Source organism: Corylus avellana, chromosome 10 (assembly GCF_965113065.1).
Source record: "Corylus avellana chromosome 10, dhCorAvel1.hap1.2, whole genome shotgun sequence".
NCBI classification, from domain to species: Eukaryota; Viridiplantae; Streptophyta; class Magnoliopsida; order Fagales; family Betulaceae; genus Corylus; species Corylus avellana.
Window position 1 is genome coordinate 4,871,740 of NC_142499.1, and position 26,278 is coordinate 4,898,017.

The 26,278-nt window shown below is 36.7% G+C and overlaps 4 protein-coding genes across 6 annotated transcripts; 1 reads left to right on the plus strand and 3 right to left on the minus strand.

Annotated features, from left to right (window-relative positions):
- Window positions 1–616: 616 nt before the first annotated feature.
- On the minus strand, window positions 617–2,038 carry LOC132162514 (polygalacturonase inhibitor). Its single transcript, XM_059572746.2, has one exon. The coding sequence runs from the start codon at window positions 1,856–1,858 to the stop codon at window positions 779–781; it is 1,080 nt and encodes a 359-aa protein (XP_059428729.2). The 5' UTR covers window positions 1,859–2,038; the 3' UTR covers window positions 617–778.
- A 5,948-nt stretch (window positions 2,039–7,986) lies between these two features.
- FTIP1 (C2 calcium/lipid-binding plant phosphoribosyltransferase family protein) lies at window positions 7,987–11,683 on the plus strand. Its single transcript, XM_059572447.2, has 2 exons — window positions 7,987–8,658; window positions 8,936–11,683. The coding sequence occupies exon 2, from the start codon at window positions 9,156–9,158 to the stop codon at window positions 11,544–11,546; it is 2,391 nt and encodes a 796-aa protein (XP_059428430.2). The 5' UTR covers window positions 7,987–8,658; window positions 8,936–9,155; the 3' UTR covers window positions 11,547–11,683.
- Window positions 11,684–11,964: 281 nt separating this feature from the next.
- LOC132192095 (large ribosomal subunit protein eL6) lies at window positions 11,965–14,041 on the minus strand. The gene is made up of 4 exons (XM_059607306.2): window positions 13,704–14,041; window positions 13,499–13,605; window positions 12,617–12,798; window positions 11,965–12,349 (listed from the first exon to the last, which is right to left on the minus strand). Exons 1-4 carry the CDS (start codon window positions 13,961–13,963, stop codon window positions 12,194–12,196), a joined length of 705 nt encoding a protein of 234 aa, XP_059463289.2. The 5' UTR covers window positions 13,964–14,041; the 3' UTR covers window positions 11,965–12,193.
- A 3,173-nt stretch (window positions 14,042–17,214) lies between these two features.
- TGA10 (bZIP transcription factor family protein) lies at window positions 17,215–22,543 on the minus strand. Of its 3 annotated transcripts, none has more exons than XM_059607065.2 (11): window positions 22,138–22,543; window positions 21,892–21,989; window positions 21,369–21,445; window positions 21,169–21,276; window positions 20,982–21,050; window positions 20,800–20,859; window positions 20,637–20,714; window positions 20,479–20,551; window positions 20,083–20,354; window positions 19,362–19,601; window positions 17,215–17,513 (listed from the first exon to the last, which is right to left on the minus strand). In XM_059607065.2, exons 1-11 carry the CDS (start codon window positions 22,317–22,319, stop codon window positions 17,364–17,366), a joined length of 1,407 nt encoding a protein of 468 aa, XP_059463048.2. In that variant the 5' UTR covers window positions 22,320–22,543; the 3' UTR covers window positions 17,215–17,363. The 3 variants fall into 3 exon arrangements, with proteins under 3 accessions (XP_059463048.2, XP_059463047.2, XP_088367027.1); XM_059607064.2 differs by having other exon boundaries at window positions 21,892–21,992; XM_088510901.1 differs by having other exon boundaries at window positions 22,084–22,143.
- Window positions 22,544–26,278: the final 3,735 nt, after the last annotated feature.

The following is a 26,278-nucleotide window of genomic DNA, read 5'->3' on the forward strand; positions in this document are numbered from 1 at the left end:
TATTTTTGTCTTTTTATTTTTTGAAAAGACAAAAATACTATTATAATATAATTAACTTGATATTCTGAAGAGAATCTTAATTCCTACTTGTGATGGTTCTACTTTAGATGCTGGATGGGGTGTTTGATGGATGAAATATTCAGTTTACGTGAGCATCATCAATCACATCTTAATGATCCTATCACCTTTAATGGGCATCAATTCTCACTTGCTCTGGTTTTTCTTTGATGGATGAAATATTCAGTTTGCATGAATCATCAATTACTTCTTATCACCTTTAATGGGCATTGATGCTTGCTGGTTTTCTTATATATCTTTCGAATCTGAAAAATGTGTGTGAGAGAGAGAGAGTAAATTTGTTCCCAAAAGATGTCTCCTTGGCAGCTTTAGTTGTCCCGGAGTCAATCAGATTCACTTCTTAGTACTCGATGCAAGTTGGTATACAATTACAAGTACATTGATTCTTTCGTGGCAGCAAATTTCACTCTTCGAGAAAGGCCGAGTGGCCCGATTGTCCTATATGTAGAATAACGACATGTCGTCCAAACTGTGATTTTCTTCTACCGCCGTTTTGCCCTTGTAAAGACAAAACGGAATGTCATTTATGTAAACGTCATGGACAAGGAGCAGCCTTGTTTATTACTGCCTTGATTATTGGGTTTTTCGTAATTAAAACGGCATTATTGGACAAAAACACAAACGCTGAGAGCATTGCAGGAGTACTATTACTAACTCCTGTTTCCGGGCAAATCGAATTGCCCCCACGAGTTTATCTTCATCACTTGCAGCTTGGGAGCGGCGAGCCGCACAAGCAGCGGTTGTGAAAATAGGAAGAGTTGTCGAAGCTCTGCAGCTTACCCCCCACCGGAATCTGACCACACAGCCTATTATAACTCACATTCAAGAACTGCAAATTCAGTTTGGTCATCTCCACCGGAATGCTTCCCGTGATGTTGTTGTGGTTAAGATCCAACGACGTCAAGCTCTTGGGGAACTTCACCTTGGACAGGTCGAACTGGAGCAAGTTCCTCGACAGATCCACAATCTGCGTGGTCTTGTTGGAGCCGAAAACCACGGATGCGTCGCCTTCGAGCTTGTTGCGCGACAGATCTATGACGTTGAAGTCCATGTTGGCGAACGAGGCTGGGATTTCCCCAGATAGTTGGTTGTGGGAGAGGTACAAGTCCGGTACTTTGGTAAATTTCCCGAAGGATTCTGGGATTGGTCCGGTGAGTTTGTTGCGGTCCAAATGAAGTGCATCGAGGTTGGGAAGCAGAGAGAGTGAGGATGGGATATAGCCGGAGAGGTCGTTGAAGGATAGATCGAAGAAGGTGAGATTCTTGAGCTTGCTGAGGAAGTCAGGGACTGGGCCGGAGAGGTTGGTCCAGCTGAGCCTCAGGAAACTGAGGCTTTTGAGCTTGGCAATGGCGGGCTGGATGGGGCCAGTGAGGTTGGAGAGCTTGTGGAACTCGAGAGTTTTTAGGTAAGGGAGGTCGCCGACCTCAGCGGGGATTTGGCCGGAGATTTCGCCGGAGAAGATGGTGAGGGAGTTGATGCGGTGGGTGGTGGAATCGCATTTGACGCAGTACCATTTGCAGCAGTCGGTGGTTGGGTTCCATGAGGCGAGTAGATAAGGGTTGTTGAGGGCTGCCTTGATTCGGAGCAGGACTTTCTTGTCTGTCGGGTTGCAGAGCTCGGAGTGGGCTGAGGAGAATAGAAGGGTGAAAAGGCAGAGGAGGGAGATAAGAGGGATGCCCATGTTTCCGTATTTGGTGTGAAAATTGATGGAGATAGTGTGAGAATATTTATATATGGTTTTAAGGAGGGATCGATGATGCACCGACTGACGAAAGCTCATGAGTTCAAAGCACAATGTATGGCAAGGGTGATCATTCAAACTAGTCAAACATTGGTAGATCTGGGCCACATTTTACAGCCTTTTAGCTCACTAGCTGATCATTAAACATGTCAAATATCTCGCGTACGTCTTAAGTAATTCATCGCCGCCGAAGGTGCATGCGACTTCGCCACTTGCTTTGCTAACGGCAGCCGTAAATTGTATGCTACAAGATTTTTTTTTTTTTTTTTTTTTTTTTTTTTTTTTTTTTATCATTTTTGGGTCTCTCTAATAATAACGTGACTCTTAAAATTATTTTTAAACTTGGATCGTTATGAAACTTTAATTAAAAATCATTTTTAAAATTATACAAAAATAACAAATGATTAAAAATCATCTCATTTTTTAAATTATACAAAAATAACAAAAGAATGATTTTTAAAATTACTCGGCCGCCTAACATGATCTGCCAACTTCATCCCAATCAAATGAGAAGGCAACTTTGGATGGTTACAAAACTGGAGCTAAATGTTGAATATGATGTCAAATCTAATGCATCCTTAAATGCTGTAAAACAAAATCTCAAACAGGAACAGAGTGTGGAGATTGTCCATAGAAAACGCATTAGGCGTAATTGAGGATCCTGAGCCCAAGAGCAAGATTGAGTGCCAAATATCTTTTAATAATGAGGAAAGCTATGAAAGGGAATGACTGGGGGATTAAAAAGGTAAGGAAAGGTGCATGCATGATTGAAGTAAAAAATGAAGGCTTTCAAAGAGGGGCATATACCCCTCTTTGCGGGTACCTCCACCACATTTGCGGGTACCTCCACCACGTGTACCTTCCCCAAGTTTCTTCCCATAGATTCATTAAGCGTGCCGGGAAAGGGATATAATCAATGATCATTTAGATATGTTTGAGTGATGCCACGTACTCAATCAACTCTATTTCTGTTTGTTTGTGAATATCGTCTTCCCTATCAATGTTTGAAGCGTATCAACATCTTTCACACGTGAATTGTTTCAGCAAGTGGGTAGACCGTTCAAAACTTGTTATATAATTTTGATTAAATTTATGTTTAGAGTACGGTCTTTATAAGTTTCACATCTCCCAAAACAACTTTAAGCCACAATTAATTAGACAAATAACAAATAACAGTTAATTAGATAAAAATTAGACCACGCATCCGAAGTTATCACCAACCGATCTTAAGGTTGACTTGCTTCCGCTTCCACATTCAACTTTAGACAATTGTTTATCAAATTTACACATATTCCAAATAGGATAGAGTTTTTTTTCAAATTGGGCAAAACTTTCTTAAACCTAGTCTATAAAAATGACATGTGTTTATTTTTTTAATAACATGTGAGATACACATAAGTTTTTAATAATTTTTATTCCAACTTTGTCCCTAATATTAAAAAATATGTGCATCTCACATGTTCAAATAACACGTCATTTTTTGTAAACTGAGTTAGAAAAAGTTTTTCCAACCCAATTTGAAAGAAAACTCTATCATTCCAAATATATAATATTGGCTGCCAATGACTTCGAAAATAAAAAAGTAATCATATTTATCCATCCATCACGTGTGTCTCATTTAACAGATCGAAATCCACATCAAAACCTAATATCAATGCCACATCAACATTATTAGGCATTTAAAAGAAAAAAAAAACAACTAGGTGGTGGGCCTAGTGACTTCGTAATTACTCCACCTGTTCTATTGCTGGGGAATTATATTTTGTTAAACCCAACCTTTCATGACTATTCGTCCTACCCATAACACGTAATCACAGGCCCAATAGGTTTAGATATAGGCTGGCGTACCGACCCAGACATCCAAACCCAAAATTAATAAAATAATATTTACTATCAACTATGCCATAAGAAATATAAAATGGATTAGTCATTATTTATTCAAAATAATATATTAATAAAACTTTGGATCGGGGGTTTTCACTCAAACTCTCCATCTCCCTATTTGTTTGTGTGTGCCGCCGATCTCCTCCGCGCTTGCTTTGCTGCTCACCGCTCGTTGTTGGGTCTTTTCACGCGCACCTCCCACGCCAAGCTTTTTGTGCCACCTTTCGCGGCGGTTTCCGACCAGCTCGCGATCGGCCTCCTCCGGCTGCCATGACCCGCTTTGAGTGTTTTTCGCATTTATTTTCCTGTTTTGTTGTTTTTCTGTTTTGTATTTTCCCCTGTATTTAATTTTATTTGTTGTAATTTATTTTCCTGTATTAGTTTTATTGTTCCCTTTATTTCCTTATATGGTTTTATTTATGCTTGTAATAAGGCTTTCTCCTCCTGCTTTGTTACGCCCGGTTGCTACTCGATATTACTGGTCCAAACCTTTGGATTGTGGATGTGAAATTTATCCAGACTTTCGAGTAGAGGAGGATGATCAGTATCGGCTTGTGGGTTTTGCTCTCAAGGCCGAGGAATAAGTATCGGCTTGGGGGTTTTGCTCTCAAGGCCGAGGAATAAGTATTGGCTTGGGGTTTTGCTTTCAAGGCCGAGGAATAAGCGCTACCTATACATTAGATGGTGTCTGTTTGATGTAGATCTGAGTTTTCAACTTGATATTTAATCATAGGTTAGTGGATGCTGTGTTTTGGTTGATTTGGTCTGTCGTTGATGATTGTATTTTTAGCTTCAGCTATTATTTACTTCAGAGCTTTTTGTTCTGTTTGTAAGAGTTTTATGCTCGCAACTTTTATCAATGAATGAGTATGATATGTTTCAAAAATATATATATATATATTAATAAAACTTAAATACATAAAATTATTCAAGAATAATTTTTAAATTATTTTTTTAATATTTCATATTTAACATAAAAATATTATATTATTATTTAAAAATACCCCCATTTTAACTTTTTTTTTGTTGCCTTAAGCCTCAATTTTTCATTGAAGCACCCCTACGGAGACTCTTAAGGGATATGGACACTTGAGAATGTTCATGTTGGGAGGAAATAGTGAAAGAAAAATTGTCGGTAAAAGAAGAAAAACAAGCACACAAATGTTGAAAACAAACGAGGGCAGAAGGGTTGTTTGGCAAAGGGTGAAACAGCACAGGAAATTCAATATAGGATTCTAGGGTTTTTTTTCCTTTGTACTAAGAAACGCGAGTTTTAGCTATTTCGTCTAATAAGTTTGTTGAAATGATTGTGAATGCTTTAAACCATTACAAGAGAATTTGACCCGTTTAACCAAATCTTGTACCTAGTTTTTGAAGAAGTTTATTAAAAAAATCTGTTCAGGAAGAAGAAAGTAATGTTTAGATTGATTGGAATGCCTTTAAGCTGATTGAAATTCCTACTTTAATAATGTATTTCAAAAGAGAATCCAAAACGTGTGTTTGATTTAGGTTTATGTGCAGTAGAAAACTCAGCTTCAATAGGTAACGAGGTAAATGATTTGCATCCCTTTGTTTCATGAGATAGGCTTTTGGATTGGCTGGATTGGCAATCAATCGGTCGGAATTTAGAGTTTTTGTTTAAGTTTTCTCCTTGCAAAAATTCCATTCTTTCACTTCTGGTTTTGGTTTGCTTTCTCTATTTTTTTCCCCTTGGGGGCAGGGGTTACCGTTATCCAACTGGAAATTTCCTCGATGAAGTATAATTTTAAGCATAAAGTGAAAACTAAACCTGGGTATTATTCCTTAAAAAAAATAAAAAATAAAACTAAACAGGGAAACAATAATTAAAATCTTAATTTTCTTTGGCACATTGATTTACATGTTCTTGCAACAGATTTTGCTCATGTCCCTCAAATGTAAGTTACTGGTTGAATATATTATTCACTTGGAAATAAGTATGAGGTTTGCCCTTTCGGCAGTTTGAAGAATGTAGTTATTAATTAGTTAGCAGGCGAAAATGTTTTATTGTCCTGGTTGAATCTTTTTTCTTTGCCAAACAATTCCAAACTGAAATGAAGATGTTTTTAATTCGAGCACATGCCTTTCATCTCTGCTGTGAATGGTCCAGTAACATTAATTATGTATGGTTATGTAGATGATAACTACATTTGATATTATTTGAGAGATTGTTGTGACATTTCAGTGATTTCAAGAACTACAATTTTTTTTTTTTATTTATTTATTATTCCTTTCACAATCATTCATTCGAGTTACTACAATGCCCTTTTATGAAAAACATTTTTTTTAGAAAAAATATAAAAAAGCCCCCCAAACTATCAGCCGTTTTTATTTTAGTCCACAAATGTTCAGAAAGTGATAAAATAGCCCCCATTAAAACGACTTCGTTTTGCAGTTTTCGTCCAAACTAACGGTTTTGACTAACGGAGTGGCCAAAATGTAATAATTTAGTAGTTTGGAGGGCTACTTTATCACTTTTGAAACATTAGGGGGCTAAATCGAAAACGGCTAGTAGTTTTGGAAGCTTTTTTTATATTTTTCCCATTTTTTATTTTTGAAAACATTAAGATGCTTAGACTCACAATGGTAACTGGATGATCAACAGAATGCACTCCAGCATTTCTCCATAGAAAACGCATTTGGCGTTATTGAGGATCTTGAGCCCACGGCAAGATCGAGTGCCAAACATCTTTTAATAATGAGGAAAGCTATAAAAGGGAATGACTGGGGGATTAAAAAGGTAAGAAAAGGTGCATGATTGAAGTAAAAAATGAAGGCTTTCAAAGAGGGGCATATACCCCTTCACCGTGCTTCCCTCCCATTTGCGGGTACCTCCACCACCACATGGACCTTCCCCAAGTTTCTTCCCATAGATTCATTAAGCGTGCCGGGAAAGGGATATAATTAGTGATCATTTAGATATGTTTGAGTGATGTCACGTACACAATCAACTCTATTTCCGTTTGTTTGTAAAGACCATCTTCTCTATCGATGTTTAAAGTGTATCAACATCTTTCATACGTGGATCGGTTCCGGTAAGTGAGTGGACCGTTCAAAACTTGTTATATAATTTTGATTAAATTCAAGTTTAAGGTGCCGTCTTGATAAGTTTCACATCTCCCAAACAACTTTAAGCCACAGTTAATTAGACAAATAACAAATAACAATTAATTAGATACTATTAGACCACGCATCTGGTGTTATCACCAACCAATCTCAAGGTTGGCTTGCTTCCACATTCAACTGTCTAGACAATTGTTTATTAAATTTACACATATTCCAAATATATAATACTGGCCGTCAATGACTTTGACAATGATAAATAAATAAATAATCATATCTATCCATCCATCAGGTGTGTCTCATTTAACACATCAAAATTCACATCAGGACCTAATATCAATGCCACATCAACAGTATTATGCAATTTTAAAATAAAAATAAGCAACTAGATAGTGGGCCTAGTGGCTTCGTAATTACTCCACCTGTTCTATTTGTCCTAATTGGGCACTTGTCTAAGCCCAACCCTTCATGACTATTTGTCCTACCCAATAACACGTAATCACAGGCCCAATAGGTTTAGATACAGGCTGGCGTACCGACCCAGACGTCCAAACCCAAAGTTAATAAAATCATATTTACTATCAACTATGTCATAAGAAATATAAAATGGATTAGTCATCATTTATTCAAAATAATATATTAACAAAACTTAAATACATAAAATTATTCAAAAATGATTTTTTTTTAATATTTCTTATTTAATATAAAAATATTATATTATTATATTAAAATTAAAAATACCCCCATTTTAACTGTTTTTTGCCTTGAGCCTCAATTTTCATTGAAGCACTCCTGCTGAGGATGTTCATGTTGGGAGGAAATAGTGGAAGAAAAATTGTTGGTGAAATAAAAAAAAAAAAAAACAAAGGGTGAAACGCATGGCGTAAAGAATTTCAGTTTTGTATTGAAAAACTATGAGTTTTTAGCTATTTTGCCTAGTACGTTTGTTGAGACTGTTGTAAATACTTTAAACCATTACGAAAGAATTTGACCCGTTTAACCAAATCTCGTACTGAGTCCCTGAAGAAGTTTATTCAAAAAAATCTGTTCAGGAAGAAAGTAATGTTTAGAGTAGAAAATCATTTTGAATGGGGAATAAAGAAAGAGAATAACGTTCGAAGGCATCTTTATGTGCAAGGTCACCTACTACCCTTAAGCTTTCTGTTTTGCTTTTGCTTTCCTGTAAGCTGTCACACGACCACTTTAGCACCCTATGAATTTCTTTATCTCTGTTTCTCTTGCTTTCCTGAACTTTCCTGCAAAAAGAACAAAGTTGTCACATAGCCTAAGCAATGCAGTTCGAACACACACGGGTCTTGGATGCCGGAATCTGCAGAAATTAAAGATAGGAGGATAGAGGGAGGGGCAATGTGAGGAGACGTTCGTTGCTGTTTGACCATTTATCAAAGTAATCAAAGTGGAAAGAATCTAACAAAGTGTTTGTGCACTACGTGACTCTGATATTAAATCTAAAAAGACAACCTTTGTCCTTCCCTAGTGGAGTGTCAATGATCTTTTACAAACATGGAATTTTCGGACAACTATCCCATTGCCTTTTCCACCCTCTGAGACTGGCTGCTATTAATGGTCCCAATCTTAATTAATTTGCGTTTAAACAAAGCAAAAGCTTTTGCTATCATTCTCCCTTGCTCTGCATACACCAATGACTTTCAATCCATACCTTCATCATTATGTTCTCTTGTCCTTTTATAAACATTAGGATTCTTTTCTGTCTTTTAAGCCAGCAGGAAAAGTCTCTGGTTCTGTGGTTTTCAGAGCCAACTTCTACAGCCGGGATAGATGATTGTTCTCATTTCTTGGCCTCACAAGGATATTTGAAGCGCCTCAAAATCACCAGTGAAATCATGATTATGGTGAGAAAAGTCATTTTCTTCATGTTACTTTTTCTGGGAAATAAGAACTCATGGCTCTGAGTATATATATATATATAGAAGTCAATAAAGGATATGAAGATCATTGACGATTACAGATAGTAAAGAGTGTTTTTTTATAATATGTCAAAGCTCAGAGAAACTTTAGAGTCTCTCAAAGAAGAGTTTGAACAAATATCTCTATTCTATTTTCTGCAACTATATATCTTTCAATGACTGCTATTGATATCATGTATTCATGTTCATATTTCTACTTCAGGTATCACAGCTACTAGAGCAGTGAAACATATCTGAACTAGCACAATTCATATAGCTGGAAATTCGAGGGTACCGGAAGCGGCCAACCAGCTGTGACACTCCTGCTAAAAAGACAAGAAGAAGATCATAAGAGGAGCAATTACACTTCAAAAGCTGATTTTGCAGGAAAAAGGGAGTTTCAGGGCGGAGACTAAAGAGGAGCACTCATCAACCTTGCAGCAATGAGTTCACCAGCTGTTCCTAAGCCCCAAGAGGACTATAAACTGAAGGACATGAAACCCCAGCTAGGGGAGCGGTGGCCACATGGAGGACTACGCGGTGGAGGAGGTTGGATTAGCAGCGAAAGGGCTACGAGCACTTATGATCTAGTCCAACAGATGTTTTACCTATATGTTCGAGTTGAGAAAGCCAAAGATCTTCCCACCAACCCTGTAACGGGAAACTGTGACCCATATGTTGAAGTGAAGATGGGGAATTATAAGGGAAAAACTCAGCACTTCGAGAAGAAAACAAACCCTGAATGGAGACAGGTTTTCGCCTTCTCAAAAGACAAGATTCAGTCATCAAATCTTGAAGTTATTGTCAGAGAAAGAGAGATGGTCGGAAGAGATGATATTTTAGGGAAGGTGAACTTCGACATGAATGAAGTTCCAACAAGGGTTCCCCCAGACAGCCCTTTGGCACCTCAGTGGTATAGACTAGAGGACCGGCAGGGGAAAGCCAAGGTGAAAGGAGAGATTATGCTTGCTGTTTGGATGGGAACACAAGCAGATGAAGCTTTCCCGGAGGCCTGGCATTCAGATGCAGCTTCAGTTCATGGGGAGGGAGTTTTCAGTATCCGATCCAAGGTTTATGTTTCACCAAAACTCTGGTATCTCAGAGTTAATGTGATTGAAGCTCAGGATGTTGAGCCAGATGACAGAAGCCAACCGCCGCAAGCTTTTGTGAAGGCTCGTGTTGGAAATCAAATGCTGAAAACAAAGCTATGCCCAACGCGAACCACCAACCCGCTCTGGAACGAAGATTTAATCTTTGTAGCCGCCGAACCTTTCGAGGAGCAGCTGGAGCTTACAGTTGAAAATAAAGTAACCTCTGCAAAAGATGAAATAATGGGAAAGATATTTCTGCCCCTCAACATTTTTGAGAGGCGGTTGGATCACAGGCCAGTTCATTCCCGCTGGTTCAACCTTGAAAAATTTGGCTTCGGTGCTTTGGAGGGAGACAAGAGGCACGAGCATAAGTTTTCAAGCAGGGTTCACCTCAGAGTATCTCTTGAAGGTGCTTACCATGTACTGGATGAATCTACAATGTATGTAAGCGATGTACGGCCCACTGCTCGGCAGCTATGGAAGAATCCAATTGGCATTCTTGAAGTGGGAATTTTGAGTGCTCAAGGGCTTCTCCCAATGAAGACGAAGGACGGCAGGGGAACCACAGACGCTTATTGTGTAGCCAAGTATGGGCAGAAGTGGGTGCGAACCAGAACAATCATCGACAGCCTCAGCCCGAAATGGAATGAGCAATATACATGGGAGGTCTATGATCCTTGCACTGTGATCACCTTGGGAGTTTTTGACAACTGCCATTTGGGTGGACATGAGAAACCAGGTGCCGGCAGCGGAGCTCGAAACGACTCGAGAATCGGGAAGGTAAGAATCCGGCTATCGACCCTAGAAATGGATCGAATTTATACAAACTCTTATCCACTTCTAGTTCTGCAATCTTCTGGATTGAAAAAGATGGGTGAACTCCAATTAGCAGTTCGATTCACTTGTCTCTCTTTAGCACATATAATTTACCTCTACGGACACCCATTGCTTCCAAAAATGCATTATCTACAACCCTTCACTGTAAACCAGTTAGATAGTTTGAGGTATCAGGCGATGAACATTGTAGCAGTAAGGCTAGGCCGAGCCGAGCCACCATTGAGGAAAGAGGTTGTCGAGTATATGCTGGATGTGGATTCCCACATGTGGAGCATGAGAAGAAGCAAAGCTAACTTCTTCAGAATTGTATCACTGTTTTCAGGTGTAATCTCTATGAGCAGGTGGCTTGGTGAGGTTTGTCATTGGAAGAACCCGGTTACTTCAGTACTAGTTCATGTCCTGTTTTCCATATTGATCTGCTACCCAGAATTGATCCTTCCAACAGCCTTCCTATACATGTTTCTCATCGGGATATGGAATTTCCGGTTCCGGTCAAGGCATCCTCCTCACATGGATACTAAACTTTCATGGGCGGAAGCAGTTCACCAAGACGAGATGGATGAAGAGTTTGACACCTTTCCTACAACTAAGGCTCAAGATGTCGTGCGTATGAGGTATGACCGGCTTAGAAGTGTAGCCGGAAGAATTCAGACAGTGGTGGGAGATATTGCAACACAGGGAGAGAGATTTCAGGCTCTGCTCAGCTGGAGAGACCCAAGAGCAACCAGTCTCTTCCTTATTTTCTGCCTTAATGCTGCTGTGGTTCTCTACGTGACACCCTTTAGGATAATTGCTTTCCTTGCAGGCATGTTTTGGCTAAGGCATCCCAAATTCCGAAGCAAGCTACCCTCAGTGCCCAGCAATTTCTTCAGAAGACTGCCATCTCGCGCTGATAGCATGCTTTGAGATGAAAGGAGATAACACAAGCATGACATTCCACTATCCAATCATATTATTCTGTTTCTTTGCTGTTTCTTTGTTTTTTTTTTTTCCATTGGAATCAACACGGCTTGTATTTTCAGTTTTTAAATTCCTGCGTTGTTTGGGACTCGAATGTCTAGAAAATTACCATTTGGTTAATAAAGTTTTGTTGATTTCTTTCCTTAGTCCTTTAATATTTACAAGTAAAACAACCACTAATACTGCAACACAGGCAAACCCAGAAACTCACAAACAACGGACAGCAAACCAAACAGTTTTCAAGGACGTAACAGGTTCAACATGATCCATGTCCGACTGGATACAGAGCAGGAGAAAAATCCCCAAGAACCCAAAACTCATAAACAACAGAGCAATCATATCATTGTATTATGTATAGCAGAAGTAGCAAAAGAAGCAGGGCAATATATTGATTATTGGTATTAGAAGACAATCGAATTGGCAAAATGAAATTCTCACATAAGGCAAAATTTGTCAATACAAAATTTTGGTTCTGCTATAAAATTTGAAAATATGGCAACTTATAATATACTCGACAAACTCCAGAATAGTCCAAAAAAAAAAAAAAAACTCGAGAATAGACAATTCTCATGACAAGAACTGAGATACTTCCCCTAAAACACTAGCTCATGAGGCTTCATGCCTGACTTGAGAGAAAATCTTGAAGCCAGATAGCTCTGCAAGTCTGGGACTCCCTCAATGGCATTTATCAATAGGGTATCAACAAGCTTTTGACCAACTTTCTTCTCTTGCGGGAGTACCTTCTTTTCCTTCAATTTGTTAAGGAAAACCCAATTAGTAATTAAAATTATTCGAGAAAGCATAAATCACATGGCATGACACTTCTCCTATCCTTAAAAGTATCTTCTTCTTTTTTCCATTATTAACGATCATATGCATGCAGAACAAACAGACCAACTGGAGCAAATGCATCAGGTCATCAGGGGATGGCTATATTTATCATAGAAAAAGAACAAATAGCATGAATAGAAGAACAAGTAGCATGATAATATCAAAAACAAAAGGCTTTAACAAACCTCTTTCTCAGCCTCAAAGAACTCTCCCTCTCCTTTCTTATTCTTCTTGTCTGCTTCCTTTGCGAAGTAATCATCATCAAACTTTTCTAAATTGACCCCAGAAACGTCAACCTTGGTGGCAGTTGCAATAACATAAGATTGGTTCACTCGTCTTAAGGGAACACCATTGATCTTGAATGGCCCTGTTATAGCATAAATTCAGCAAGATTGCATAGAAAGCTTATTTCTTCTCAGTTTTTAAGTTTTTCACCTAAAGGGAGAGAAGCGTGCCACAAAAACAGAACATGCATAGGAAACAACAGAAAACTAATGAAACTACATATTTCTTAGAAAATAAACCACACTCGGGCTCCATTTGTATATTTCCCAAAACTAAATACTTTTCATTTTACCGTGTTTGGGGCAACTGAAAATTGTTTTTTCAGAGAAAGAGATTATCACGGTTAACAGAAAACTACACAAAGATTTGTGCAAACCATTTCCTGTGTGTTCCTCCTTATAACTTCAAATATAAAGGGTAACAGTGTCGAATGAAAAGTTCACTTATATTTCGTGTAGTTCAGCTGGTAGATTAGACATTTCCACAATTATTGAGCTCAATTTTAATATTAATGACAAGCCCAATAACATGCTATGGCATCACACACTATAAACCAAAGCATCTATTATTCCTATAGATTGGGTCGTGGAGCATGGAAACAAATCACAACTATGCAGTTTTTTTTTTTTTCCTTTTCTTGTTCTTTGACAAAAAATAACATAACAAAAGTACAAGAGTCAAGTAATATCCCCTACATTGCTTCTATTCCACCCAAAAACCATTAAAACAGCAACAACAATTCGAATAAGTTCAAAAAATCAACAACAGTAAAATAAACTTACCAGTAACGAGAAGCAACCCAGATGAAAGTTGTTTGAGAAAAACTACTCTCTTCCCCATGAACCTCCCAGTCAACAATATCAACACCGTCCCTGGAGTAATACTCGTCCTAACACATTCCCAAAACAAAAAACAACAGTAAAAAAGAAATGTTTTTTAATATTCTACGGGAAACAACGGAGAGCATGAGTAGCAGAAAAGCCGAACCTGAGCTTGGTGGGCTTGGGCTTGCGCTTGTTGACGAGCGGCTTCTTTACGTCGTCAGCTGGATAGAACTTGGGCGACTTCTCAGGTACCGGGTTGGCAGCCGCCGGCTGGGGGTCATGGCGGGGGAAGACGCCTCCGTTCTTGGCCTTTATAGCCCAGAGGCCACGCTTGTGGTACATCTTGGATCGGGAGTACTTACCGACACCGCGAACGAGATCTGGGTTGCGGCTCATTCTCCCGCCTCCCACCTTCGGCGCCATTGGACTTGGAAGCTAGGGCTTATGCTCTTCACAAGGGAATAGAAAACGAAGGCGCAAAGAGAAGAAGGGGGGATAAGCCCTAGCCACCATATAATAATAATAATAATAATAATAATTTCCTACGTTCCTCCTCCATTTTTCCTCTTTCCTTTTTTATTTTTATTTATTTATGTTGAAAAAATAACTGAATTTTTTTAATGTTTTTTCCCAGGTATAAGTTTATTTTTATACCATAAATATTTATTTGTTATAAGGTCAAACAGTATTTATAATATAAATAGTTCATTTAATAAGATATAACATATCCTCGCATGTAGAAGAATTGCGAAAGATAATTTTTATAAATGCTTAAATAAAAACTAGTGTATTTAATTAAATTAAGGGTTAAATACCTTAAACCCCCATAGGGATTACTAACTTTATTTTTTCCTTCCTAAGGTTTCATTTTTATCACAGGACCCTCTTGGAGTTTGATAAAGGACCAATTTAGTTCATCTGTTAGTTGACCGTTAAAACTGACACGTAGACCAATCGGATGTTGACATGTGGCACTTATTTAATTTTTTTTTTAATAAAAAAAATGTATTAAAAAAAAAAAGAAGGAAAAAACTGGGGGTGGCTCAGCCACCCCCTTGGCCATTTGGGGGTGGCCGAAACCACCCCCAACCACCGGCCGAGCCACCCCCTGGTGCTCAGGGGGTGGCCGAGCCACCTCCAAATGGCCAAGGGGTGGCTCGGCCACCCCCAGTTTTTTCCATTTTTTTTTTTTAAAAAAAAAAAATTAAATAGGTGTCACGTGTCAACATTCGATTGGTCCACGTGTTAGTCTTAACGGTCAACTAACGAATGGACTAAATTGGTCCTTTATCAAACCCCAGGAGAGTACTGTGATAAAAATGAAACCTCAGGGAAAAAAAAATAAAATTAGTAAACCCTAGAGGAATTTGAGGTATTTAACCCTTAAATTAAATGATATAGTCTTAACTATAGCTAATTAATAATTAAAATGAATTTAACGGCCATGCCACTCATGAAAAAGTTGAAACTTGTTCAATAAATAAATAAATTAAGCTTAATGATAAAGTTAAGTGACGAGTCCGAACACAACTCACATTCGAAATAAAATAAAATAAATAAAGTTTGAACTTTTTTAATACCCAAATTGGCTTGATTATATTAGTAAATAGATGTTATTTGATGCTACCAAGGCATGAGAAAAGCCCAAAATAGGGCCTATTTATGTTGTAGCCCAAAAAAAGGTCCCAAGAGAGACCTTATATATCTCCTCTTTCTCCCCTCACGTATGTCTATCAAATTTCCCTTTTTTCCTTTTTCTCGCTTTGATTTTTTTAAAAAAAAAGAGAAGAAAAAGAAAATAGCGTGACCTCCCTCTAAAGGAGAGCCCTCTCTCTCTTCTCCATTCTCTTTCTTTCCCATACTCAAAATAATGACTTAGACATCAAATGATCGAAACCTTATTGACGACTCTTTTTGGTTTTGTAGGTGAAGAGCAGTTGGGTTTGCACGTAATAGATTTTTAACCTAACAATATATATATTGGAAATAAAATTTTTACAACTTGGGGTGTAAAAAAGTTTTTCAAATTTAATCTCTAAAAGTGAAATGTATCATTTAACATGTAAAAAACACGCGTTTTTTTTTTAAATTTTTTTTTTACCATGTGTTTCTTATATATCTTTTAAATAGCATTAATAAAAAATAAAATATATTTTCACGTGTTAAAAGAGATGTATAATACTTTTTAGAGATTGAATTTATAGGACCAACAAATAATTGCTTGGTGATAATGATCTTTGAGTCTAATTAGGCTATTAGCTAGCCTTTGTCATAGGGCAAACAACTCGATGTGGAGCTGTGTACCCATTTTCAAAAGCCGCACGTATATAGTCATTGAGCTTGGGTCTTGACCATAATAAAGGGGTTAGTGTCAACAAGATCCGGTCCAAGCTCATGTTCATATTGCTTTTTAACTCATCTAACACTCAAAAGGTTACAGGAGATCTCTTTTAATTTTTTAATAATTCAGATTTTATTTTACTATCTTTCTCTTTTATCAAAAAAAATTATTAAATTTGAATAGTTGAAAAATTACAAAAAAATCTTATGTAACTTTTTTTTTGTTTTTTTTTTTTTTACAACACCAAAACAAAATTCTACTGCCGTCAAAACCTTGTTTTTAGTGATTTTGATTCTTCCGCAATAAAACTCAATTCCATAAAGATGCAGTAATTTTTTTTTTTAACGAATTTGTTTTTGTCTCTTTTATGTTCACAAATTAAAATATTAACAAAATAACTCAAAGCATAAGTTCATTTCACCTTTATATCACATTAAAGGAAAGTGGTAGGAAATCAAACAAATGAACTCAGAAAATTTTTTAAACTGACATGGCAGATTGTAAGTGATAGACAATGGAGAAAAAATTATATTTTTTTAATTTAAAAACTCTTGCCACGTTAGTTTAAATTTTTTTCTGAGTTCATTTATTTGGCTCTCTACCACTTCTCCATTTGTTAATGTGTGTTTCAAAGGCTTATTTATTTTTATTTTTGTTTAAAAAAGTGTTTTGATGCGAAGAAGTGCTAGAGAGCTTAAAAGAATTGTTAAGAATTTTTTCTAAACTAACGAGACAGAATTCTAGTTGACCCCTTGAATTTTTATTTTAAAATTCTTTCACGTCAATTTGAAATTTTTTTTGAACAATTCTCTTTGGCTCTCTGGCATTTGTCTTGACAAATATATTGGCGATATCTCGGGTCATTTTTTTTATTAAAAAAAAAAAAAAGACTTTTCTAGAGAATCTTTTTTTTAGGTTTTTTGTTGACCACAAACTGCTTAGTTTTTGGACAACTCAACTAGCAAGGGCCATTATCTGAGGGGTTAAACAAATGGGCCGAGGGTAAAGCCCAAGATGAAAGCCTATTGAGAATGCATGCAGGGCTGCAGCAATCCCGAGACCAAATGGGACGTTTCAGTTTAATCCGTCAACACCCAGCTTCAGTTTTCGTCTAAAGCTAAACAATTCCTTGTCTTACTCTAACCAACTTTTATCATAAGTAAACACCAAATCAAGCCCTCTTCTTCTCTTTTTCTTCTTCCTCCGCTCCTCTAGTTTTCAGTCAATAATGGCTGCGGACTGTGGACACCATTTCTTCTCCAAAATTCGTTACCCAAGAAGAAAGAGATCAGCAAGAGAGAGAGAGAGAGAGAAAGAGAGAGAGAGAGAGAATTCTACTGCTTCAGATTTAAATTTGTCTATCTATAGTTCTATACATCTCTATAGAAATGATGAGAAAATGGATTTCAAAGAAGTACATTAATAGTATATCAAGGGAAAGAGATTTAAAGATGTGGGTGGGGGTCTTCTAGGGTTCTTTTATCATTCCTGTCGAGGGCGTGCTAGCCACAGAGAGCTCAGAGCTCGGAGCCGATGGAAGTACTCTGAAATTGCCAGAAAACACCTTGCCGCTTGCCGGGTTGTCAGGATCTGATGCAGCCGGTGAATCGTCTGGTGCCTCAGATTATCTGCCTGTAAGTTTATTTATTTATTTATTTGTTAATAAATATTAATTGCATAGATCAATAGCATAATCAAAACAGGAAAAAAAAAGTCTTCTATCTAAACTTGACTATAAGAAAATAATAAAGAGTTTAACGACTATTATTTTGTTAATTTATTCAACAATAAATTTATAGAGTGTTTTACTGAGACACGAATTTGACTTTACCCCACGAGCAGTTTGCTTGTCAAATTCGCTAAAGAATAAAAATATTGAAAACATGATCAAATGTGGACATGGAAATCTAGTTGGTGAATATATATATATATATATATATATATATATACACTTGTTTTTTTTAATTTTTTTTGGGTAATTAATGACGTAATGCATGCAGCTTAATTAATTAGGAAGGATATTTATTGATTGTGAGCAGGTCAAATTAATTTTCATGAAATGGTAACAATAATGATGATGACAAGGCAGCTGGACAGGAAAAGGGTAAAAATTAGCACTGTAAGTCAACTCGTAGCATATATTAAGTGGTCAACCTACGACTAAAAATAGGTCCAGCCTAGGTGGTTGATTTGCTAATAATCATTGCGATGACGAATTTACCATCACTTCCTAGGGTTTGATTGGTCAAGACCATGCTTAAGCTTAAACCCTCCACCTTCTAATATATATGTTGATTTCTGGCAAACAACCAAGTAATTGATCCAATCTCATGTCATTTTTTTCCTAACTAGGGCCTTAATTTTCAAAAGGTTGTGGGTGCATTAATTCTAAGCTTGTGGGCCCTAATAATAATATCACAAAACAATGTGGTATTGGTGTTAATTACTTCTATGAAAGCATATATATTCACAATCACAAGAATGGTCATTAGTCAAAAGGAGTTATGGGTGAAGGGTCTACGTGGTGCCGTTAAGTCAAACGGTTACGACCATTACATCACTCAGAGATGGGGCTGCCCAGATCTGTTTCAGATACATATATGTATATATATATATATATATATATATATGAGCTGGGGCCAGGTTTTATCCAGAAATGCCACGTGTAGTTAATGGTTGTAAACCATCACCACGTAGTGACACTCCTTCTAGCTAATGGATTTGTGACTAGTCTTAAGTGCGAGTAGCTTTTATGAATACAATGACAAAGCCATGTTTCCTCAAACATGTTGGTGTGTCTTTAGTTTTCTGGGTGCCGCTCAAAAAGAATCCTATCTTCTGTTCCAAGTGTCAGAATTCAGAGAGCATATTTGAAAGAAAACATGTGTAAAAACACAAAGAAAGTATTAGAGAGATGGGTTGGTTTGAATTAGGTAATAATAATAGAAGTTTTTGGATCATGTGCTTTCTAGAGCGCACGATCTATTGAAGGAGATATATTGGATCTAGTGAGATGATGAGGGTAAAATGCTCTAAAGTCCCTTTCAAGAAAGTTAATTGCCAAAACATTTTCACGAGAGGTAGATGTCTTTTTAGATTCCGTATTGTAACCACCAGCCACCTCATGGGAGTGAGACATGGAGTAGTTCATATGTTGGGGGTAGGTTTTCCAGCCAAACAAGGAACAGATTCTTGTTCCTCATATGTCCCCACGTTTTGTCAGAAGATCATAGTGGGGGACCACAATGAGTTAGACACTTATTAAACCCTATAGGATAAGCAATTAGCTAGCCGAATTGTAAACAATTTGGTCCGTATAAATAAATTTTGAATTGTTCAGCTATTTACACGAAAATGTGAGTCATATTAGTAGCAATTTTGATAGATTTGATTTCCAATCAACCCTCATCAACATCAAGAAAGAGAATATATATATATATCAACTAGGAATTATTAATGATGATAAACGTACGTACGAACCTGTCTAACAAAGCCTTCAACGGTGGACAACTTGTTCATCGCGATGGCCATCTGCCCCATGTAGTTAGCCATGTTAGGAGGACAGCTCAATGAATCGGCGGTTATAGTATCTATAAGAGAATGGTTGAGAGCTTCGAGCCCTTGGGAGAGAGCCTCTTCAGCCTCCTGTGTAGATTGTTGTAACGTACATATACCCACTATTTGCTGCTCCGTTAATGGCTCAATTTGGTTCAACAAAATCTAGCACACAATCAAAACACAGCAAAATCAACATATTTTAACATGGGAGTCTTTTTTTATTTATTTACTAGAAACCAAAGGGAGGGATGAGCATGGCTTCGGGACCTTTGTTTCCATGAATGAGAAAGAAATAGTGAAGAGGAGAGAGCCGGACAGCTCTCTTTCTATTTCTGTCTCGATCCAGAAATTGTAATAACATAAATCGCTTTATTGAAATGACATCTAACACGACCCGATAATAGAAACTGTCACAACACCTTTCGTCATTAATTGTTTTTAGTCATTATTCGATATCTTCATTGCAACTGCCACCGACAAGTTGGATATTTCATTTATCGTAAAAAAACCATTCCCTTTTCAGTGTACCTAATAATTCATGCTTAGGGAGTTTTTCTACACAAATTTTGCGAATATGAAGAAACTTGAGGGAGCTGAGAGAGAAAGAAGTTGTTAGTACTATTATTTTGAACACGTGGGGTACCTTGATGAGCTCAGATGGCCGGAATCCTCCAATCCACATGAAGCATCGTTCGGCCGGAGTCTTCCACATGCCGGAAACAATATGGAACACATCACTCTTGGCGACCAAGCTTTTGAGGTTCATTGCCTCGTCAAAGTGGGCTAAGAAGTTGTCGACAAAGAGCCGTAGTTCGTTCTCTGGCAAATGCTCTTGCACCGCGGCTCGGAGCTCGCACGTGATTCGATGATGTTCCTCGAGCCATCTCGCATACTCTATGTCGAAGACAGCAGCATCTAAGACAAAAAAGAAAAAAACCGGTTCAACCATTAATTAGAACAAAATGAACAACTTTAAAGTGGTCAACTAAAAGAAAAAGTAAAATCAAAAGCCAAAATGATTTTTGTTTGTTGGATGAACCTGTGCTAATGTTGCTCACGGGAACCGGAAGTCCCTGGTCTCCTCCTATAAGATTTCCACCAAAAAATATGCCCTAAAAGAAAATCAAACCAAATTCTTTATGAGTATTACATGGTATATAATATATGATTTGGCATTAATTAATTAAAAATACTTACTTGAGATCTAGCTCTTTGTAGCTCTTGTTCCAGCTGCGTAAGCTTAATTCTACTTGTTTCCAACTGCTGAACATATGCCTGTTATGCAACAGAAATTGGTTTAGAACACTTTTAGCAATGAAATGGAGATGAAGTTATATATTTAATTATGCGGATTTATTACCTTTTTTCTGAGCCTGCTTTTCCTGGCTGCCTCTCGATTTTGAGCAAGTCTTCTGAGTGTCTGCTTAGCAAAGATAATCATATAACACACGTTCACGTTTGTCGGAGAAACAAAACTAGAGTACTTGGAATTAATAAATAAATTACTAGAATGAATCAGATTAAGGAAGCAAAGATCGAAACCTTAGGATCTGGTGTTTTGGGACCCTCCTGCTCTGAGCTTGATGTTGGACCCTTGCGGTTTCCTTCACGCTGCCACAACATTAAAAAGAAACAGCATTTAAAAAACAAAGACATACAGTTGAGAGAATCTCAGTTGTCAATTATATTTATTTTTGGTTTAATTTACTTATTATTATTATTATTATACCTTGATCGATTTGGCGGGTTCAGGCCCCGAGGGAACATCGTTGCGTGCGTTGGCCAACTCCATAGACGGCTCTGATGGTCTCTTGGAACCACTAGTTGCTGGAGAAGCCTACCAAATACAAAACAAACCCATTTTTTAAAAAGAAAAAATTGGTTAATCAACGTCAATAAGTAGTAAAAAGTAAGCAGAAATTAATATACTTTTGTTGATGATGGGTCTACGTGCATAGGCTGAGAGGGAAAAATGTTGAGAGTTGGAGGCCTCATTCCTTGATTCTCTGCATAAACAAGTTTTCTGACAACAATTAATTATCTTCAGAGGGAGGAGCAAGTGTTTGGGGATCGTCATGCATTTGTGGCTTTCTGCGGTCCAAACAGAAAAGGAGGGAAGAAAAAACCAAACCCACAATTCGTACGCCTTTTTCAGTACATGTGGGATTTGCAAGGAATACATGATCAGTGGGTTGGTTACAAGTCATGGTCCAAGCTCCATACGACAAGAAACACAGACAAGCAGAGGGAGGAGAGAGAGAGAGATTTTCCTTGAAAAATGAAAATATTTCTTCCATGTTTCTTTCTGCAAGGATTCGGTCAAAGAAAGTACTCCAGAGGAGATTTCAATCTCTGGACATGCTTTTCCTGTGACCCAAACAGCTTTTACCTAAAAGAATCTCCCCACCAGAAAACACAAAATAATTTGACGGGGAAGAGAGAGAAAGCTCACGCCTTTGGTCTTGGACAGTGGAGGGGTCTTGTCCATCGAGGTAGAGAAAAAGGGCTTGATCTAGTTCTCCCAAATCATAAGCTCCAGTATCTTTGCTTCTGCTGACACCAAAAATTAACACGAAAAAAAAAAAAGGTAAATTAAAAAAAAAAAAATCAAAGAGTTAAAAAAGACATGTGCACTAAGCAGGACCTGGTCTACATAGGCGGTGCGATGACAGAAATGAATTAAGATGGTAAAAATTACATGAAGTTTCCAGGAATGGAGGACGATGAAGATGATTGCATCATTGCATAAGGAATCTGATGATGATGATTATCTTGTATTTGATGCTGCTGCTGCTGTTGATGATGATGATGATTATGATGCTGTTGTTGTTGTTGTTGTACTCGGGTTGGCTGGCTGGTGCCCTTAATATTAGAAGCCATGAAAGCTGCAGCCTCTAAAAGCTTGGATTTTTGCTCTTCCTTTCTCCTACTTCAAGAGTTGTTGAAAACCCCATCAATGGAAAAACCGCCTCCAGGTTTTCCTCCAAACATTTGAGAGAGAAAGAGAGAGTCGGTTATGATTAATGGAGGGAGCTTCTTGCTGGGAAGATGGAGAGAGAGAGAGAGAGAGGGAGGGAGAGAGGAAAAGAAAGAAAGAATTGAATTGAATCCAAACAAACAACTTTGATTAGCTTTCCCTAGTTCTGCCCCTTTATCTCTCTCTCCCTCAGAAGCAGACGACTTTCTGAAACCAAATTTTCAGATAAAGCGGTTCTTGAGAATAAGATATCCTGTTCAACTTTCTCTCTCTCTCTCTCTCTTTTGATAGAAACTACAGAAGACCTGTGTGAAACAGCCTTTTTTTTTTTTTGTTTTGTTTTGTTTTTTTTTTTTTAATTGAGGGAAACCATCTTGGGTGGTATATGGAAACCGCCGAAGGCTTTTCCTTGTCCAACCCTCTTATTCTAAGCATCTGAAATGACGGAAAACCCCTTAGTGGTTTTTGAGTTTACTATTGACATTTTCATGCAAACTTACACGTAGCGGGTGAGGCGGCTCTTGTCATGATCAAAGATCATAATCACTTAGCCGTTTTTTCTTCTTCATTTTCTTTTTTCTTTCGGTCCTTGTTAAGGTTGCTTCACTTCTACATCATTTATAAAGTTCAAAAATTTTCAATTTAGTGTGTCAATTTTTTATTTTTAGTGGAGAAGTATCAAAATTACCAAAATACTTTCATTTTTTTTAAAAAAAATTGTAAAGATTCATACGTTTATTAAGATTTAACGAAATATGCAAAAATAAACCCATCAAAATCTTTGCAATTTTTTTATAAAAAAAATATTAATATTTTGTAAATTTTAACATGATTTAACGGAAAAATGTAACAAAAAGATGACATTGCAAAAAATTAAAAATTCAATGCACTAAATTAAAAACTTTTAAACTTTAAGGAAGTAATGACAAAAATGATCAAAGTTTTATAGGGTTCAAGTGAAATTTTATTATTATTATTATTATTATTTCTTGCATGAAGAGTTCATCAATTTTGTGATAGACATTTAAGACAATTACCTAACACCGAAAAACTACCACTCCCAAACTAATTAACAGGATATGGCAGGAGTCCTCCATATCTGTTCAGAAGAATATACACCTACATTTCTTTTACAGTGTCTCTATATAAATGAAGCAGAGTCAATCACAAAAATAAAATAAAATAAATAATAATTGTTGGATCAAGTGACTTATATTTTATTAGGTATAAAGAGTAATTAGTATATACTTGAATACTAGTATGGTTGGCTAAGTAGTTGGATGTATGTGGGGATAAATAGGTTGTACAGTACATGGTATTTTGGGTTTTTCTAAAATACGTTAATACAATTAGAGTTTTCCTATAAGTATATTATGTTGTAACCCTAAATTATTAATAATAAAATATAATCGTACTCTCCTATAGACGTAGGCACATTGCCGAATAATGTAAATCAGTGTCTCAATTTTCTCTTACTCTCTCTTTTATTATTCATCGCACGTTAATAACAATAATGCTTTTCAATCATGTGGTAACATGTGTCAACAAATTATAAAAGAGTTGAAGACGGTCCAACATTTCTATTTTGTGAAATTAAATCATCATAGAATGTTGGAAGATCATGAAAGACTCATATATATAAAGTAAAATCAAGATACAATTCACAATTGTGATGATTCTTCTTATGCCCCAAAATGGTAATAATGAGTACTGTGAAGGTAACAAAAATACATCCGATGCTAGAAGAGCCAAATCTTTGAGGAAATACCACCACCTCCATTTTTAACCTTGTAAGGAAAGCTAGGGGCAAATATCAGCTTTAACCAATGAATAACCACTTGCTCAGTGTCACTCACTATATATATATATATATATATATATATATATATATATATATATATATATATATGTGTGTGTGTGTGTGTGTGTGTATTATATATAAAAATCCTCTTAAAAATTTTCATATTGAATAAATTTCCAGCCAACACATGAGATTAATTAACACTAATTAATTAAATATATTTTACCGCATATTTGTGGGGGTGGGTATTGAGGGCTCATATATATGCATAAGAGAAATGCATGGCTTACAAACAAATTTTACATAAAAACTTTTACAAATTGATGTAGCACAACATGATTGGATATAAGATAAGTTCAAATTTTAAAAAACCTAATCATGTTGTGCTACATTAGTTTGTAAAAGTTTTTTTGTAAAATTTGATTGTAAGCCTAGCACTCACCATTTAAAATTAATAAGCTCTAAAATAAGATAATTTTCTCCCACTCACCTCATGTATATTCCCTCACATAGAACGAATCTGAATCCTCATGATCATCCTTTAGTTTAAAGAAGAGTCTAATGCTTCATTGTGTATAGGGGGAGTGTTCGGCTTACAAACAAATTTTACAGAAAAACTTTAAAACATATTAATTTTAAATATCAATTTCTCAAACGAAAGTTGCAATTTAAATACTTAAATTTTGAGTAATATCCCTCAGATTTTACAGTGTACGTACGGATTGTTCTGAGTGTATAATTTGTTTCGAGTTCAAGTATTGATCGACTATTGAGCTCCAAAAAAAAGAGAGTAGATCTTCCTTTTCAACACACACAAATGATAAACTAAAAATAAAATTAATAAAGAAAATAGAATCTTAAACTATATATGTTTGCATATACAATCTAAAAATTCATGGAATTTGGAAATATATTAAATCATATAGCAAGGAAGAAATATATATATATATATATAACTCATAAAGCAATACCATAGTAATAAAATGATTATAACTTCTGAGAATTCGAAAGGAAAACTAATGCCAAAAAAAAAAAAAAAAGGACTATAAATAACCAGAAGAAAATGCTCTAAATAAGCACTCCTTTCCGGAAGCGAAAGCATTTGGGCTTGCAAGTTTCAACAGCCGTACGTTACAGAATCGTCAGGGGTAGTATTGTCATATGCTGACCCTTTGTTTTCACATATAGCTGAGTAATAATTACCAGAGGCAGCTGTCACCATGGCTTGCATGTAGGACCGTTGACCATTGAACACGTGTCATGGCAGTGTTCTGTTTTGGTTTTGGGTGTTGAGGTGTGGGACCCAAATGATCGGGCTAAAGTGAAAATGAATCAGACGGCTGAGAGGCTGGGACCTCAAAAGTCTGGTCAGAGTGGGGCCCACCGAGACCGGCCCCCACCTTTCCCGCGATTTTTTACTCCCGGGTTTTCAACCACTCCCAAAATAAGGACTGTCTGCTAACTGCAAAGAAAGTGATATAAAAGAAAAGAAAAGAAAAAAAAAAAAAAAAAAAAAACCACATAGCACCTCCCAATGCTTCATATATAAAGAGTGAAATTTAATTATTATTGGCCATAAAAAGAAATTATTTATTTATTTTTTGAGTATGTATTTGATGCATTATTAATAGGTATAAAGGCAATTAACTTAGGTAACATTAGGTTTTAGTATTATAGAAGGATGAAAAGATAATTGGTTTATGCCTAGTTTTCCTTGAATTTAATTCTTCTTTCCTTTTCAATCTCATTACTTATGATTTAAGTCAAATGGGGAGGTTGCCTTCCTAGCCACCACATGACCATCACGCCTTGTCGTCTAGTCCCTATGCGCACGCGAGTGGATCTCACGCTTACCACACGTGTGGTTCTTACATTGTTCTGTGCTTTGCTTCTGCTTTTCTTTTGCCTCCCCATCATCGTTTTTTGAGTTTATTTTATTGTTTTTCCATTTTATTTTTTTTTTGGTGGGTTTCAATCTTTCTATGCTTATTTGGTTTGTTATAGTTGATGAGACTTTTTTTGTGGTGTCTTTCGTACACCTAGTTGGCGCCTCCTGCTGGT

What these genes read in the sequence shown, in the direction of transcription:
- LOC132162514 (XM_059572746.2), bottom strand. Translation starts at nt 1,858, where the DNA reads ATGAGCTTTCGTCAGTCGGTGCATCATCGATCCCTCCTTAAAACCATA.
- FTIP1 (XM_059572447.2), top strand. Translation starts at nt 9,156, where the DNA reads ATGAGTTCACCAGCTGTTCCTAAGCCCCAAGAGGACTATAAACTGAAG.
- LOC132192095 (XM_059607306.2), bottom strand. Translation starts at nt 13,963, where the DNA reads ATGGCGCCGAAGGTGGGAGGCGGGAGAATGAGCCGCAACCCAGATCTC. An exon ending in CCCAAGCCCACCAAGCTCAG is followed by an intron (nt 13,606 to 13,703) that starts GTTCGGCTTTTC and finishes GGAATGTGTTAG; the next exon opens with GACGAGTATTACTCCAGGGA. An exon ending in TGGGTTGCTTCTCGTTACTG is followed by an intron (nt 12,799 to 13,498) that starts GTAAGTTTATTT and finishes ATGCTATAACAG; the next exon opens with GGCCATTCAAGATCAATGGT.
- TGA10 (XM_059607064.2), bottom strand. Translation starts at nt 22,319, where the DNA reads ATGGCTTCTAATATTAAGGGCACCAGCCAGCCAACCCGAGTACAACAA. An exon ending in CGTGAGCAACATTAGCACAG is followed by an intron (nt 20,355 to 20,478) that starts GTTCATCCAACA and finishes TTTTTGTCTTAG; the next exon opens with ATGCTGCTGTCTTCGACATA. An exon ending in TTGAAGGCTTTGTTAGACAG is followed by an intron (nt 17,514 to 19,361) that starts GTTCGTACGTAC and finishes ATAAACTTACAG; the next exon opens with GCAGATAATCTGAGGCACCA.